The 16,581-nt window shown below is 73.2% G+C and overlaps 1 protein-coding gene across 1 annotated transcript; it reads right to left on the bottom strand.

Moving 5' to 3' along the window:
- Positions 1-11,900: 11,900 nt before the first annotated feature.
- Positions 11,901-15,018, bottom strand: CDC6 (cell division cycle 6). The gene is given in 12 exon segments (XM_075722850.1): positions 11,901-11,990; positions 12,070-12,210; positions 12,320-12,519; positions 12,687-12,751; positions 12,896-12,996; positions 13,100-13,239; positions 13,367-13,473; positions 13,641-13,804; positions 13,999-14,198; positions 14,276-14,494; positions 14,773-14,875; positions 14,878-15,018. Coding segments are annotated over 12 exon segments (1,671 nt in total).
- Between the last annotated feature and the right edge of the window lie 1,563 nt (positions 15,019-16,581).

Below are 16,581 nucleotides of genomic sequence, written 5' to 3'. Positions count from 1 at the left end.
GGTGGGGGTCTTCGGCACGGGGGGGGGCTCTCAGGTGTGGGGCGCGGGGGCCGAGCAGATCATGGGGCCCACGGGCGACCCGCTCCCCGGCGGCTGTCCTCGCTGGCGGCGCTGGCTCCTGCGACACTGTGGGGGGGAGCAGAGAGGGGGGGTTAGCGGAGGGGGTGGGCCACCCACCAGCCGTGCCTCAGTTTCCCCAGACACCCCCCCACCCCCCAAAAGGAGCCGCATCCCCTCCCGGCCCCAGGAGGGCGCAGCCGGCCGGGCCCGGCGCTCCCCGCGAGATTAACGACAATCCCCCCGATTAACAACACCGCGACCGGCGGGGCCCGGCAGGCGCAGGTCGCTAATCCCGGCTTAACGGGCAACAGGGGAAGGGGACAGGGGGGACGGTGTGGGGACACTGCGGCCCCACAGGGCACCCCCTCGGGCCGGGGGCCACGCGACGGCCCCAAACCTGCTCCCCCAGGCCTGGCCCGGGAGCAGGGGTGCAGCGGGGGTCCCGGGGGGGCAGCACCCCTTGGCCCCAGCCTGGGGGGCTGCGAGGCAGCGGCGGGGGGGATGGGCACACCGGGGTCCCCTGAGGACAGCGGCTCCGCTCCAGCCCGGCTCTGCCGTCACGGCCACGCGTCCCCACCGGCTCCGCTCCCCCCGAACACGCGTGCACCGAGCGTGAGCGGGCTCAGCCACCCAGCCCCGGGGCCGGACGGGGCTCAAACCCCTGGGACCGGCACCCAGGGGCTCAGCCTGGGCGCCCGCCGCAGGGCTGGGCTCTGCCCGTCGGGACGCAGCCCCCGCCCGATGCCATGTGCCGGGCCGTGCCGTGTGCCGGGCCGTGCTGGCAGCTCCCACGCCAGCCTGGCGGGGCACAGACCCCAAGGCCCAGGCCAGGCCGGGGGGCGGCAGTGGGAAGGGGGGCACGGGGCTTTCACAATCCCGGGCTGGCTGTTTATTTAAGCGCTGGCGTGGGGCCCGGCGGGGGCTGTTTATTTGCCGAGAGTGCTGGCTCCGGGCCCCGCGGAGGCGGAAAAGGATCCAGAGGAACAAGGCTGGGCCGCCCGGCGAGGCACTGGGGAGGGGCTGGGACGGGCACGGCCCTGCCCGCCCCCCCCCCAGCACCAGCACCCAGCTGGGTGCACCCACCGGAGGCAGGATCCCCCGTCCTGCACCAGCACCCACCGCCCCGGTGCTGCCCCCCACCCGTGGGGACCCACTGGAGCACCCAGGGGGAGACCCACGGTCCAGCTGCCCCCGGGGTGGGCACCCAGGGGCAGCTGGGGTGGGGGTCACACACACACACACCCCCCACCCTGGCACAGGGCACCCCGCCGGGCGCTGCCACGCATGCCGAATTCCCACGGGCACCGCCGGGGCACGGTGCCAGACGCCGGGTCAGCATCCACCACCCCGGCACTGGGGCCACGGCTCAGCCCCGGGGCGGGGACGGCCCTCGCGTGGGGTCCCCGCATGGCACCGCAGGGACCCCGGTGTGGGGGGCTGCCCGTGGGTGTCCCCCCTGCCCCCCAGCCAGGCCGTGGCCCCCAAGCCGTGCCGGCCACGGGGAGCAGGGGGGAGGGAAGGCGCGGGAAGAACTGTTTATGTTTGCCAGTGCCAAGTGCTCGCCGGGCACCACGCCAGCCACGCCGGGGCCCAATTACTCAACCCGCTCCTGTCCCCCCCCTACACCCCCCCTGCACACTGCCGGCCTGGGACCGAGCGAGGCCAGCATCGTCGGCCGGGCCACCGCACGCCCCAAACCCAGTGGGCAGCTGCCAGCCCCCCCCCGGCCCCTTCCCAATGCCCCCACGGGACCAGCAGCGGCCAGGAGGGTCCGGGTGGGGAGCCCGGCCAGCCCCACTCCCGTGGGTGCCCGTGGGCAGAAGGAACTGCAGCCCGGAGGAGCCCCCACGGGCCCCTGCGCCGGCAGAGACCCCGGCACGCAGCTGCTCCCCGACCGGGAGGGTCCTGGGCATCCCAAATGGGGGTCCTGGGCACCCTGGCCAGGCCCCGCTCCCGGCACGCCCCAGGCCAGCAGCATGGGGCTGGGGACCGTGCAGCCCCTCGGCGGGGGCCCGCGTTCACCCTCCCCGGCGCCTTTTCCTCCAGTCCCCGGCAGGAGCTGGACGGGGCCCGGAGCTTCCTGGAATCCAGCGCCTCGTTCCAGCCCCGCGGAAAACACAGCCGTGGGGCCCAGGCCAAATCCCAGCCACGAGGAACCTCCTGCCCAGGGCCGGGGGCGGCCCCCGGGAGCGGACGGACGCACAGACGCGCAGTCCAGAGCCGTTCCCAGGGCCGGCAGCGGTGTGGCTGTGGGGACCGTGACTGCCCAAGCCACCCATGACCCCAAACCGGGGCACCAAACCCCCCACACACACCCAGAGAGGCCGGGCAGCGCCGGCACAAGCCCCCCCCCAAGAAACCCTTTCTGAAAATGCAGCCCCCAGCTGTGACCCCAGGATGGATTCACCGCCCACACCCAGGCAGGGCCGCATCCTGCACCCCTGCGCCTGCCACGGCCAACACTAAACGTAGAGCAACAGGGGTGGCACCGGGACGGCAGCACCACGACACCCACCTCCCCAGCAGCCACCCCCAGCCCTGCCTGCCGAGGGGGCCAGGCAGCATCCCCCGTCCCACCCCATGGGCACCCTGAACCACCCCCCCGCCCCCCGGTGCAGGCAGCACCCCCAGCCCTGGTGCCCACGTCGCACCACCAAACCCAGCCGCGCTTCCTGCCAGGGCACACGGCGATGGCAACGCCAGCACCCGGATGTGACACGCCGGTGAGCGGGGGCACCGCCCTGTCCCCCCCCGCCCCCCCCCAAACACTGTGGGGACAAGCGGGGCCGGGGCTGCTCTGGGTGCCTGGCAGGGTGGCGGGCAGCGACCGAGCCCTTCCTGTCATGCCTGCGGGCACCGCGCTCCCGGCCGCAGCTTCCCCTCGCTTCTCTCGATTCCCCGGCCGCCCAGGTTTCAGTTCAACCCTGGCTCCGCTGCCGCAGCCCCCCTGCCACCCCAGAGCCCGTCACCTTGCTCCCCTGCCACCCCGGTCCCCTGCCCTGCCCCTCTGCCACCCCAGAGCCCACCGCCCCCGGCCCCTGCCAGCCTGCTCAGCTCCCCAAATCTGGCAGGGGGGACCGCTGCCCTCGTCCCCCATCCTGCGGGTGGGCCAGGACAGGTCACAGGGACACCCCGGTGCCCGGCCGCGGCGCAGGCAGAGGGAGGGGGTGCCATGCCCTCCCATCGCGGGGGGAGCCGGGTGGCCCCGCTCTGCTGGCAGCCTCCCGGGCAGGGCAGGAAGCACCCGCGGAGCCGCTGTGCGGTCGCAGCCTGCGGTTTCCTCGCTGCTGTCAGCTCCCAGCCCGGGGCAGCCTCACACGCGAGGCCGAGAGCCCAGCCGTCCCCCGCCGCCACCGGCTCCCCTGGCTCCCCCCGGGCCGGCCAGAGCCGTGCGGGGTGTGTGAGGTGCCCCCCGACAAGGCTGCCGAGCGAGACCTCCTCCCCGAATCCCCGAAGCATCGCAGCCGTGAGTCACCGTCACGTTTCTCACGTCCCCGGGCAGGCGTGAATCATGCCCCAGCCCGGCGGCAGGGCCGGAGCCGGCAGCACACGCTCGGCAAAGGCGGCGTGCACCGGAGCCAGGGCTGCCTGCAGCCCCCCGTTCAAGGGGATCTGGGAGTGCTGGGGCTGGTGCGGACCCCAGGACTCGGACGCTGCTCCCAAGGAGTAGCGGCGCACCCAGGGGCTCGCTCAGCCCCACCGTGGGTCCCTGGGCAGCGCCGGTGCCCCCGTGCCCTGGCACCGTGCAGGCCAGCAGCAACTCATGCCCGGCCGCCCCGGCTTGCACCAGCACGGACACGGGGCCAGGGACCCCACCCTGGCCAGGGGGGACGGCGTCCGTACCGGCCTCCCCACCCCGTGGGGGCAGGCAGGCACCCCAGGGAGCGGCCGCCAGCCCCGTGGCGTGGGTCCTTGCCCCGACACCCCCACATCCCGCTGCCGGGTGGGAGCCACAAACTGAAATTCCACCTGTCACGGCCAGGCCGGCTCCGGTTACGTGGGGAACGCGCCGCTCCGGTTACACCTCCCGCACCCGCCGCCAGACGTGCCATTCTTCTGCGGGAACAGGTGCCCCGGCCCCCGTCACGGCCCCCTGGACGGGCACGGCTGTGCCACGCCACCACCGGCACCAGCACTGCCCCGGCCCAGCCGCTCCATGGGTGCCAGCCAGCTCGACGGATCCTGGAAGGAGCGAGCCAGCCTGGCTCAGCCCCAAAGGCCCAGCGGTGCCCGGGCCAGCCCCTCGCACCGCAGGATGACCCCACGGCACCCCGGGGACCCCCACCCACACCCCAGCGCTGCCTGCCCACAGCGGGGGCACCCCAGTCCCAGCCCGGCCCCCATCCCGCGGCGCAGCCCCGACCCTCGGGACGAGCCCAGGGAACCGCAGGTCCCGCAGCCCTGCCCGCTGCCGGGGAGGGATCGCGGTCCTGGGGTGCCCCATCCCGGGTCCCCGCGGGCTCCCGGGAAGCAGCGGGATTGCGCCACGGCAGCTGCTTGCAGCAGCCCCCGGTTGTTTTTAGCCCTAGATGCGGCACGCAGCCGGCGCCCTGGGAACGGCGTGCCGGGAACAGCGCGGCCCCAGACAGCCCTTTCTGGCTCGGCGACAGCCGGCAGACAAGTGCAGCTGGCTGCGCCGCCGGCCCGCGGCACGGGGCCGCTCGGGACACGGCGCCCGGGGCTGGCGTGGGTGGACCCACTGGGGAAGTGGCTGCGCGACACCCCCGGATACTGGGATTTGGTGGCACCGTGCCCCCAGCCCCGGGCAGGCTCGCCAGGATCAGGCCAGGTCGGGCTGGGAGCTGGCAGACCCGGGGGGGTCAAACCGCCCTGGGCTGCAGTCACCGCAACCCACCACGCCACGAGCGGGCCAGCTGCGGGAGGGCGTGCAGGTGTGCGGCAGCGCCGTGTCCCCTGTCATGGCCTGGCAGCCGTGGCTCAGCCGGGGATGGCAGAGGCCAGGGCGGGCGCACGCGGCCCCTCGCCGGGCCCTGCCACGAGCTACCCCCCGCTAAGCCGCTTCCAGCCGCAGGGAGATTAACCCATTTTCCGTAATCAGCACATGTGTCACCGCAGATATGATCGCAGCCCCCCCTCGCGCCTGCCGGCACCGGGGCCCTTCCCCCCCTGGCACCGGGGCTGGCACTGCCATGGGGGGCCCTGCGGCACAGCGGTGCCCCACGGCGGGGGGTGCCTGTGGGTGCCGGGGGTCCCTGGGCAGGCGCTGCGAGAGCCCCACAGCTCCGCCGGCCGAGGCTCCCCCCCACCCCCGCCCCGAAGCGGCACAGCAGCACCCCAAAAAGGGCCCAGAGACCTCAGAGCCCAGCCACCCCCCAGGCTGGCAGCGCTGGCATCGGCACAGGCCCTTGCCGGGGCGGGTGTCCCAGGGCACGCTCTGCCCGCAGCCGACGCAGCCGAGTGTGGCACGTCGACACGCCAGAGCCTCCCGGTTATAAATAGAGCCGGAGCCGCGGAGCTGGTGAATCCCAGCGCCGCAGGGCAGGCGGCAGCACGGGCCCTCCCCGGGCTCAGCAGCCGCGACGCCGCTCCCGGCACGGGGACCGAGCGCCGGGAACGCGGCGGGTGTGCAAGGCCGGCCGGGCGAAGCCGGGCATCCCGGCTGGGACACGGCACCCACGGGCAGCGGGCAGTGCGGGATGGGGCACGGGGCCCTGCCCTCCTCCCCGCCGTCCCGGTGCCCGCTGGTGGCGGCCGTGTCACCCGGGGGGGCCGCCAGCGGAGCGGTGGATGAAGGCGCCGGGCACCCACCGGCACCCCTGGTGCGAGCACCCGTGACCCCGTGCCGCAACAAGGTCACCCCCAAGGGCAGGGCGCGGGGCCCACGGGTGACATACGGCCCCGGGAGCGGCGGCCGCGGGGCCGCTAAGCCACCGAGCCGTCACCCGCTAATCCCGGCACGGAGGCCGGCGGTCGGGACACCGCACCCAGAGCCGCCGGCCGGCGTTTGCCGGGCACCCCTGAGCGGGACGGGCGTCCCTGCGGCGGGGGACCGGGGGAGCACCCGTGTGTGTGTCCCCCCCAGCACCCACCGTGCTGCGGGACGCCCCTGCCGGCCAACGAGGTCAAAGGTCAGAGGCACAGATTTGGGGGACACCCCAGCTGCGGCGAGCAGGGGGGCTCTGCCCCGGTGCCGTGTGCCCCCCCCCCCCGACCTGGGGTGCTGCTGCCCGGTCCCGGGGGGCTCCCCCCCCCCCGCCCCGCGGGTGCTGCACCCATGGGGGCAGCCCCCACCACCACCACCCCCCCCCGGGGCCGACGCTGCCAGGAGCCCCCGGGGGCTTCACCGCCGCCGGGCATCGGGGGGAGGCGGCGGCCGGCGCCCCCCGCCCGGCCCCCCCCGGGCCCCGCCGCCGCGCCAGCGCCCTGTCAGCCGCGGAGAGCGATGGCTTCCTCCGCCCGCCGGCCAGGAAACGGCGCAGACGCCGCTCCCGCCCCCCCGGACCCCGGCCCCGGCCCCCGCCGCCCCCCGCGCTCCCGGCCCCGCTCACCCGCCGGGCCTCCCCCCCCCCGCCCGCCTGCGCCCCGGCCTCCCCCCCCCCCCCCCGCGCACCCCGAAAAGGGGAAGCGGTCCCGGCCCCCCCCCGCCCGCCCGGGGTGTTGTGGGGGGGGGGGACGTGTCTGCGCGCACCGGCGGCCCCGGGGGGACCCCGGTTCTCCCGGGGGGGCACCCCCAGCCCCGCGCTCCGTGGCCGTGCCCCGGTCCTCCCCCCCCCCCCCCCTTCCCCGGGGCGGTGGGGAACGGCAGCCCCCCGCGCCCGGGGTACCCCGAGCCCTCAGCGGGGGCAGCGCTGCCGCTCGGGAGCGTCCAGGCAGCCGGTACCGGGAGGCGGGGGGCGGACCCCAGCGCCGGTAACCGGGGGGGGGTGCACCGCCAAAGCCACAGAATGGGGGCGGGGGGCAACGCTGCCCGTGAGGGGCTCACGGCAGCCTCAACCGGGCGGGGGCCCTCGCCTCCCCGCGGGGACCCCGCCACCGAGACGGAGCGGGGGGGATCCCCAGGATCCCCCCCACCCCACCCCGGTTACCGGAGGGGGATCCCCAGCGCCGCCTCCCGGGGGGACCCCCCCCCACGCCTTGGGACCCCCCCCCCCCCCCGAGACACCACTCCCGGGGCAGGACCTCCGGCAGCCCCTCCCGGGGAGGGGACACCCCAGCACCCCCCGACCCACCGGGGGGGGTTGTGGGGTGGGGGTGTCCCCGGTGGGACGGCACCCACCACCCTCCCCCGGTCCTTGCACCCCCGCGAAGGCGGCGACCCCTCCCCACCGGCACGACGCGCTGTGGGGTCCCACCGCAGCAGATTTCCCACCCCTAATCCCGGTTTACCGGGACGGACTCTCCCTCCCCACCACGGAGGGCCCACTCGTTACCTGATCACGGAGACTTCACCCGATCCTTAAAACCGGGAAGCTCCCGGTGGTGGCTGCATGGCGGCGGAGGGGGGGGCGGGGGGGAGACCCGGCCTGAGGGGGGAAAAAAGAGGGGGGGGGGGGGGAAGGAACCGGGGATGGGGGGGGCTTAAACGAGCGGCGGCCGCGGCCATTGCGAGTCATGTGCTCGCGGGGAAACTTTACCCGGGGCTGGGCCGGGCGGGGCGGCGGCGGCGGCGGCGGCGGCGGCGGCGGAGGGCGGGGGGGAGCGAGGGAGGACGCCCCGCCCCTCTCCGCCGGCCACGCCCACGCCCCGCCCCGGCAGCCAATGGGGCGCCGCCTCCGGCGGCGCCCCATTGGCTGCCGGGGCGGGGCGTGGGCGTGGCCGGCGCTACATTGGGACTCTTTGAAGTCTCCAGAAGGCGGAAGGGGAGAAAGTGGGTGCGCGCGCCGCGCGCAGGGCGGCGGGAGGGAGGGGGACCTCTTAAAGGGGCCGCGCCACCGCAGCTTCGTTGCCCCTCTTTCCTCTCCCACGCCCGCCGAGGAGCTGCCCTGCAGAGCTGGGGACCGCCCCCCAGGGCGGGGAGTGTGTGTGGGGGGGTGTCTCTGACTGCTCCCACTGACCCCCACGGACACGGGCATCTGCAGCCCCCCCCCCCCCCAGCCTGCTCCCCCCCACCCTGGGTGCCGGTGAGGGCCCCAGCACCCCCATATCCCCCCCCACTACACCAGGCCGCCCACCCAGAGCCCGCTGAGGGCGTGTGAGGGGTTAAAGCAACTTTGCTATGAAAAAGGGAAGAAAAAGGAGAAACTCCAGCGCTGGGGCAACACTGGCACAGCCCAACGCAAGGACAGGGCCCTGCAGGAGCCCCAGGCTGGGTCAGGGAGGGGGAGCGGCCCCCCCAGGACCACCCAGAGCCGGGGGGGGGCACGGGGCCGAGCAGACACCCAGCTCTGCTGCTCCTCGCCTGCACCCAGGGGAAACTGAGGCAGGAGGGGAGCCAGGCCCTGCCATCCCCTGCGGGGGGGGAAGCCAAAAGCAGCACCCAGGAGCCCCGCACCCACCGGCACAGCCCTGTCCCACGGCACGAGGGCTGGGGGGGCAGCGGGGCTGGAGCTGCCATGGGAAGACACATGTGTGAGGAGCCTGGGCAGCCTCAGCACGTGCCCCATCCCCATGGGGGTCCCGCTGCTCCCCCGCGCTGCCCAGGCCCCTGGGCACCCACGCCAAGAGGGCTGGGTGCCCACCAGGCCGCTCTGAGCAGCGCTCCCGTGCCTCAGTTTCCCCTGTGTGCTCAGCAGAGCGAGATGGGACACCGCGGGCCAGGCATGGGCAGCAAGGCCTGGGCACCCACAGCCTGGCACGGCCTGTGGCCCCCTCCCCAGCACGCCGGGGCTGCCGGCCGCGGCGAGGCCCAGCCGCCGGCATGTGCTCAGCCCAGAGGAATGTGCCAAATCACTCCCAGATGTGCGCGGCGGCCAGCCCACCACCCCCCCCGCGGCCCACCGGGGCAGCCGCCGGGCACCGGGGACCCCGCGCTGCCCCACCGTGGGGCTGCCCGTGGGGCCAAACCCGCTGCTGGCCGGATCCTGCCCGGCTGCAGGGCCCGGCTTGTCCCGCGGCATCGGGGTGCCGAGGTCTGGCAGGGCACGGGCAGCGGAGCGGGCAGGAGAGCGGGGTGCCAGGGCGTGGATGGGAGGTGCGGGCAGGGCAGGGCTGCGTCCCCAGTGTCCCCATCCCACCGAGGCCCCCGGCCCTCACCCCGCATGGGGCCCAGCGCTGGCACGGAGGGGTCGTGCGGGGTCCTGCCCTGCACCCCTGGCCCCGGTGCCCGGCAGGAGCGCAGCCGAGCGGAAAGGGGCTGTCAGATGGAATCTGGGTGCTGGCGGTGACGGCGCGGCAGGAGGGGGCCATGCCCGCCACGTGGCCACTTATGTAAGGAGAGTGCAAGGGAGGACAGGGAGGCAGCCGGGGCACTGGGGACACCGCCGAGGGGACACCGGGCCCCTGCCGCGCACATGCGGATGGGTGCGCAGCCGGGCACGCACGCCGGGAGCTGCCCGCGGCACAGCCGGGCGCTGCCCAGCCCCATGGGCACGGCACGTGTGTGCGGGAGCAAGGGGACGTGGGCACGCGTGTGCCAGAGCAGGGGACGGGCCCTTCGGCCTCTCTGTGCTGGTGCTGTCCCGGCTGTCGGCCACGGCGCACGGTCTGGGTGTCCTGGGGTGTCCCGGAGCCAGCGGAGATGTCCCCGAGCCACTGTGCTCCCGCCGCGGCGCTGCCGGCCCCTCGCTGAGTGGTGATGAACGGCTCCGGCGGGAGCTCCGGCACCCGCGCGGCTGAATCTGTCTGCGCTATCGATTTTTCATCCACTGCGGCAGAGAGCGGAGCCAAGGCCAGCATGGCCGCGGGCACCCCTGCAGGCTGGCACGGCGAGGGGACCCACGTCCCCCACACCGCGGGGCCACGTCCCCCATGCCACCCCCGCTGTCCCCATCCCCACCCGCACAACCGGGCCACCATGGGGACAAGTGCCAGGGCCGGGGACCCTCCAGCCTCGCCGTGGGATGCCCAGCACGGCCGGTCTGGTGCAGGGGTAGGGGTGCCCCCCGTGCCCTGCCCGCGCAGCCGCCATCTCACCCAGCACCACGGTGGGCACAGGGGTGGTGGCCGGGGATGGAGCAGCCATGGGGGGGGGACGATGTGGGGAACAGGGGCACCGTGGTGCCCACCTGCATCACCGCTGGCGTCACTGCGGTCACACACGCTGCCAGCCACTTCCTTCCGGCCACCGTCACCGTGTGCCGTGGTTCCGTGCCGTGGGGCTGCGTCACGACCACGGGGCTGGCACAGGGCGGGATGCAGCCGCCATGGCCCGTGGGGAGCAGGGAGGCCCCAGCCAGCCCGTGCCCGGCCCGGCTCTGCCCACGGGCACGGGGATGCCGGTACCCGCTCAGCCCTGCGGCCTGGTGATGGGTGGCAGGGCCACGGTCCCAGCTCAGCCCCGGGGTGTGGCGAGGGGACAGGGGTTCCCCTCAGCCCCCCGGCACAGCGAGGGGACAGGGACGTGGAGCAGAGCGGGCACAGCCTGGCCTGAACCCGCCGCCCCCCCCCCCCCCGTGCTGCCACACACGTCCGACACATGGCAGCCCCAGCTATAAATAGCCCCGCGGCAGCAATCGTTTGAGCTGCACTCGGGGCCCGGCTGGGGCTGCCGGCTGCCCCCGGCCCTGCCGCGCTGCCCCTGCCTCAGTTTCCCCACTGCAAACCGCGGCTGGGGCCTGCCCTGTCCCCAGGCACAGCAGGGATGGGCAGTGCCACAGCGTGCCAAAATGGGGGCTGCACCAGGACGCCCGGTTCAACGGTGGCAGCCAGGGGCCTCGCCAGGCTCCGCTTTGGCACTTGGGTGCCCAGGGCAAGGCCGCAGCCGACGTCCCCCCATCCTGCACCCTGTGGGGACCCTGCAAGCCACGGGGCCAGGACAGGGCTGGCGCACACCGGGGCCACACCATGGGGTCAGGAGAAACCGAGGCATGGCGGTGAGCCGGGCACCCCGTCCTGGCCCCGCACCCAGCACCCCAGTCCTGGCCAGGAGCTGCCGAGGGGCCTGGGGGTCAGGGTGGGATGGCCAGAGGGGGGGTACTGACAGCCACAGCCCCTCCCCGCTCCCCCGGGCCCCCACACCCCCCCCCAGCCAGGGAAGCTGCAAAATGAGGTCAAAGCGTCCATTATTTAACACAAGCGGAGGAGCTGAGGCCGGGAGCTGGGGGGAAGCACCGGGGGAGCGCCAGGGGGCTGCAGCCCAGGAGGAGAGGGGCTGGAGGGGGGACAGAGCCAGGCCCCCACAGCCATGGGGCAGGGAGGGAACGGGGGGGGGGGTGGGTGGGCAGAGGCAGGAGCCAGCGCTGAACCAGAACGACTTTATTAATGCCAGGAGAAAGAGGGGGCCCCGATATCCCCCCACCCTCCAGCCGGGCGCAGCCTGGAGCCGAGCACGCCGTGTACCCCCCTCTGCCGCTACCGGGACTGGCACCAGGACCAACAGCGGGACCATCCTTCCTGCAGCCGGGGCCTTGGGGTGGCCCTGGAAGGTTCCAAATGTGCCGGGAGCAAACGTGGCCGTGGCTCAGAGCAACACCGGGCCCTGGGATGGCACACGCTGGGGTGGGAGCCGGGCCAGGAGCACCCACCATCCACGGCCGTTGCTGCAAAGGGGCTGGGGCGGGTGCCAGCCTCCCGCCTTGGCTCCAGCCACACAAAAATAATAATAATAATATTAATAATATTAAGAAACCCCACCCCAGAGCGAGGGCCCCCAAGGCACGACTCAACAAACAAGAGGTAAGGCCTGCAGGAGCCATTTCCCTGCTCCTGCCACCGCCCAGCCAAACCACGCATGCACCAAAATCCCACCCGCGCCGAGGGGCCACGGGCTGCTGGGGAGGGGGCTAACGCAGCCCCTGGGCCAGGATGCTGCCCACCAGCGCCGTGTCCTGCAGCGCGTGCTCCACCGCCGCCTCCTCCATCTTCAAGGAGACCTGGGGGAGAGACGAGAGCCGCTCAGCGCCGCGCTGCCGGACCCCACCGCGCCCCGCCAGACCCCTGCCATGCCGGTACCTTGGCCAGCCGGGCCTCCTTGGCCCTCTTCAGCTCCAGGACACCGCGGGACTCCAGGAGGGTGACGAGGGACAGACACTCTGCCTGGTCAACGGCAGGGAGCTGCTGCCGCCGGCAGACCTGGCTGTAGGCATCGTGGAGCTGGGGAAGGCAGGGCAGGTGTTACGCCGCGACACTGCACCCAAGGGAGATCCTGGGGACACCCGCCCGCTCCCCAAATCCAGCCCCCAAGGGTCCCACCATCACTCACCTTCCCCAGCGTCACCTCCCGGGCGCGCAGGTGCCGGGCGAGCAGGAGCAGGGAGCAGAGCAGCACCTTCTGCTGCAGCGGGAAGGCGTCCCAGGACCCCCGGCCGCCCGCCGCCAGCCGGTCCCCAAACACCTCCGAGATCACACGGGAGACGTGCAGGAGCCCCACGCGCTTGGGGACGGGGGACGTTGGGGAGTCGCCTGTGGGACAGACAGGGCCGCAGGGGACCTCAGGGGGATGCGAATGGGGGGGGCAGCGCAGAGCAGGTGCCCCAGAAAAGGGCCCTGGACCCTGCATTGAGGCCGGCCCAGAGGTGCCCACCCGCAGGGTTTTGGCTCTGGTGCGGCGGCCGGCAGCAGCTACTCACCGCCAGGCAGTGGCTTGAGCAGGGTCTGGCTCTGCACCTCCAGCTCCACCACCTCCACGGCGCGCCTGGGGAGAGACAGCCCTAAGCGCCGGGCAGAGCGGCCGCCCTGGCACGGGCACCCCCGGCACGGGCACCCCCAGCGTAGGGGAGCCGTGCGGGGCTTGCAGGGGCCACGCTGGCCCTGGCATCACCGGACTTTTGGCGCTGACCTGCAGACATCCAAGGCCTTGCGAGCATCACCAGAGACCGCGGAGACCTTGCGGGCGCAAAACTGGAGCGCGGTGGCGTCCAGGACGGGGTCACCAGCCACCTGCCGAGGCACCGCGCGCCGTCAGCGCTGCCGCCTGCGTGGGCGGAAAGCCCCCACCGCGTCCCGTCCTGTGTTCTCCCCCCACATCCCCCCGCGTCCCCACCTGCCGCAGCCGCTCCTGCAGGATGGCGGCGAGCTGCTCCCTGGTGTAGGGTGGGAAGTGCAGCAGCCGGGGGCTGCCGGCCGGCCGGGCAGCAAGCCTGGCCAGGCTGCGGTCCATCAGGTCCAGCGCGTTGGCCAACCCTGCGGGCACAGCGAGGTGAGGAAGAAGGCTGTGCCCCGAGGAAGGAGCAAAAGCAAACCCCCACCAGCCCTCCCCAAAATAGGGAGGGTCCCTGGGGCGGGCAGTGCCACGTTGCGGTGCACTCACCTACGAGGACGAGCCTGGAGCCGGGCAGCCGGGGCCACTCGAAGAGGGTGTAGAGCACGTCCTGCCCCTTGCTCTCCAGCTGGTCCAGCTCATCCAGCACCAGCAAGCTGCAGGGGGGGAGCCGGGGTCAGCTCCTGCTCTGCCCACCGCCCCCACAGCCCGTTCACAGCACCCTGAGCTGGGAGAGCCGCTACCGGGGCCTCCTCTCCCGTCTGACCACGCTCGGGGCGTCAAAGGGGGGAACCCCCCGCCACCCCCTGCGCAGGGAACTCACACCATGGGGCCCTGGGCCATCAGCTGCTTCTCCAGCCTCCGCACACCCTCCCGGCCGGCAGCCGCGGGCAGGCCCAGCTGCTGCGCCACGGCGGGGAAGACGCCCTGTGGGCTGCTCAGCGACATGCAGTTCAGGATGATGGTTTTGCTCCCGGCGAGCTCGTCCTGCCAGGAACAGGAGCGTTACGCCAGCCACAACCCGCTGCCCTTTCCCCTGCACTGGCGCTGCAGCGGGGCTGCACTCCCCCCGTCTCCCCACCAATCTGTTCCACCAGCACCCCCAAAACAGGCACCCCCGCCCCCCCAGAGGGGCCAGTCCCACTCCTCAGCTGCTGCTGGGACCCCCGGCCATGGCACACCTTGCAGTCGAGCAGGATGCGGCTCAGACAAGCCGTTTTCCCTGTTCCGGGGGCTCCGGAGATGTAGAGGCTGCCGGGTTGGCGCCCGCAGACGTGCTCCCGCAGGAACTGCCGGATGACGCCCGTCTCCCTCTCCCTGGCGTGGAGGCGGTCGGGCACGGCCGCGTGCAGCACCCGCTTCGCCTGCTGGTAGCAGGTGCCTGCCCCAGGGAGGGAGAGGGCTCAGGGGGGGCCGCGGTGCCACCGGGACCCCGTCCCCCTCCCCGACTGCGCTCACCTTCCTGCCTGAAGAGCCGCGTGCAGGCACGCTGCCCGCCGAGCCCCGAGTTCCTGGGGGTCTCCTGCCCCCCGCGCCGTGGGGACGGCCCTGGGCTGCTGGGCTTCTCGGGGGAGGCTGAGGGGTCCCCAAAGAGCAAGCGGCGGCCCTGGTTCTCTTTACTGCGCTTGGCCGGGGAGCAGGGCACGGCGCGGGGGACGTTGCAGAGGTTGTCGTCACCTGTGGGGACACGGGTCAGCAGAGCAGGCAAGCTGTTCGTAACACGGTGTCGCTCTCCCCGGGGGGAGGCTTCGTGTTTTCAGCCCCGCGGGAGGAGCAGCTTTTCCTCCCGAAACCAGGGGAAGCCGCAAACGCAGCTGTGTGAGGGACGGGACGGAGCTGGGTCCCTCTGCCTGCCCCAGCCTCACAGCAGCTTTTGGGAAAGGGGTGACCCCCCCCACTTTTCCCGGGGGGTCCCAGGGGAGGGAGCAGCGCGGGGGGGCGGGGGGGGGGCTCACCCAGGCGTTTGCGGGGGCTCAGGGGCAGCGCTTTGGTCCGGGCTGAGCATGTGCCGGGGGCCGCCCGGCCGGGCTCCGCAGCCCCGGGGCAGGGCGAGAGGCGGAGGGCGGCGGGGGTCGAGGGCGGCGCGGTCGGGGGCGGCGGGGTCGGGGCCGCCCTTGGCCGGGGGGGGCGGCGAGGCGGCGGGCGCTCCTCCGGCGGGGGAAGCCGATAGTGGGCTGGCGCTGCGGGCTGCTGCTGGCCATGGCGGGGGGCGTCTGGTCTGCGAACAGAGCGAGGACACCGGTCAGGCGGGGAGACCCCCGGCCCCGCGGCTCCCGGCCACCCCCTGCCCCTCCCCCCCGCCCCCACCCCAACCCCCAAAACCCGCGTTCCCCCACTCCACATCGACCTGCCCCCGCAGCCCCATCCCACGTCTCAGCTCCCGGTACCCCCCAGCAGAGCCCTAGTCCCTCCATGTCCCCGTCCCCCCGCCCCGGAGCCCCCCCGCCGCCGCCGCCGCTGCCGACCTTCTCCCGCCAACTCAGCCCCAGCTCCGCACTTCCCGCCACCAGGCCGAGCCGGCTCCGCCCCCTCCGCCCCATTGGCTGCGCCGCCCGCCGCCGCCGCCAATCGTTAAGCCCCGCGCCAAGCGCGGCGGCCGGAGGAGGGGGCCGCCGCCGAGCAGCCAATGGGCGACGGCGCGCGGGGCCTGCCGGGAGGTGTAGTGCTGCGCGCGCGAGGCATGCTGGGAATTGTAGTCTGCTCCCAGGGACCCCTCCTGCCTCCCCGGTGTTTCCAGTAACCCCAATCCCGCCTCCCAGTGCTCCCATCCTGCCTCCCAATGCCCCCAATCCTGCCTTCCCAGTGCTCCCAGTAACCTCACCCCCCCAATCCTGCCTCCCCACTGCTCCCAGTAACAGGCCCCACACCCCCACCCCGCCTCCCCAGTGCTCCCAGTAACCCCATCCCCCCCGATCCTGCCCCCCCCAGTGCTCCCACTGCCACCAGCCCTGCCCCCTAGCACCCCCCATCCTGCCTCCCAGTGCTGGCCTTGCTGCAGGCCGAGGGGCAGGGCCTGACCCCATCCCTGGGGCTGTAACGCACCCCCAAAAGAGGGGAGGGGGCCCTGGGGACACCCCCCCTTCCCCAGCCACCCCCCCAGCCAGCACCCTTGAAGAGTCACGTATCTTTATTACTTTTATTTAAATGCAATTTCAAGCTCCTTGGTTTTTACTCTGTTCCCTCTTAAAACAGCCCCTCACTGCCTGGGGAGGGGCTGCCAGCGCTCGGGGGGAACCTTTTTTTTTTTTTTTTTGCCTTTATTTAAACCAAAGAGCAGCGCTGCGGGGTGGGGGTGGGGGGGGTCATCCTCCAGAGAAACCCACCCCAAGCGTCCCTCACGCCGAGCGCTGCCTCGCTCCAGCCTGAACAGGGCAAGTTTCCATCTTCGTAGAAAAAAAAAAAAAAACCAAAACGAAACAAAAAAAACCCCAAACAAACCCCAAAACAGTTAGAGGGGAGGGTTTAGTACACCCGCAGCGAGCCCGCCTTCCTCCTATAGTACAAGCTTTTTACAACGTACAAAAGAGATCAGTAACTACGGTTAATGTCCAGCCCACCCCGGTACTGCGAGTAAATACAGAGAAACCAGCCCGGTACCAACAGTCGGACAGGGTAGTGTGTAAGGCAAAATGTCAGCCAGAGCCGCCCCGGCACAGGGGCTGTGGCCGCAGGTCCCTCCCCACGCTCCCACCCCCCCGCCACGGAAACAGAACGACCCCCCCTCCACGATAACGGCAACCCCGGCTTCCTCCACGGATAACTAG

The sequence above is a fragment of the Pelecanus crispus genome, chromosome 18 (assembly GCF_030463565.1).
Source record: "Pelecanus crispus isolate bPelCri1 chromosome 18, bPelCri1.pri, whole genome shotgun sequence".
In the NCBI taxonomy this organism is placed as follows: domain Eukaryota; kingdom Metazoa; phylum Chordata; class Aves; order Pelecaniformes; family Pelecanidae; genus Pelecanus; species Pelecanus crispus.
The sequence above is the reverse complement of the archived record's forward strand: the minus strand, read 5'-3'. Positions and strand labels throughout refer to the sequence as shown.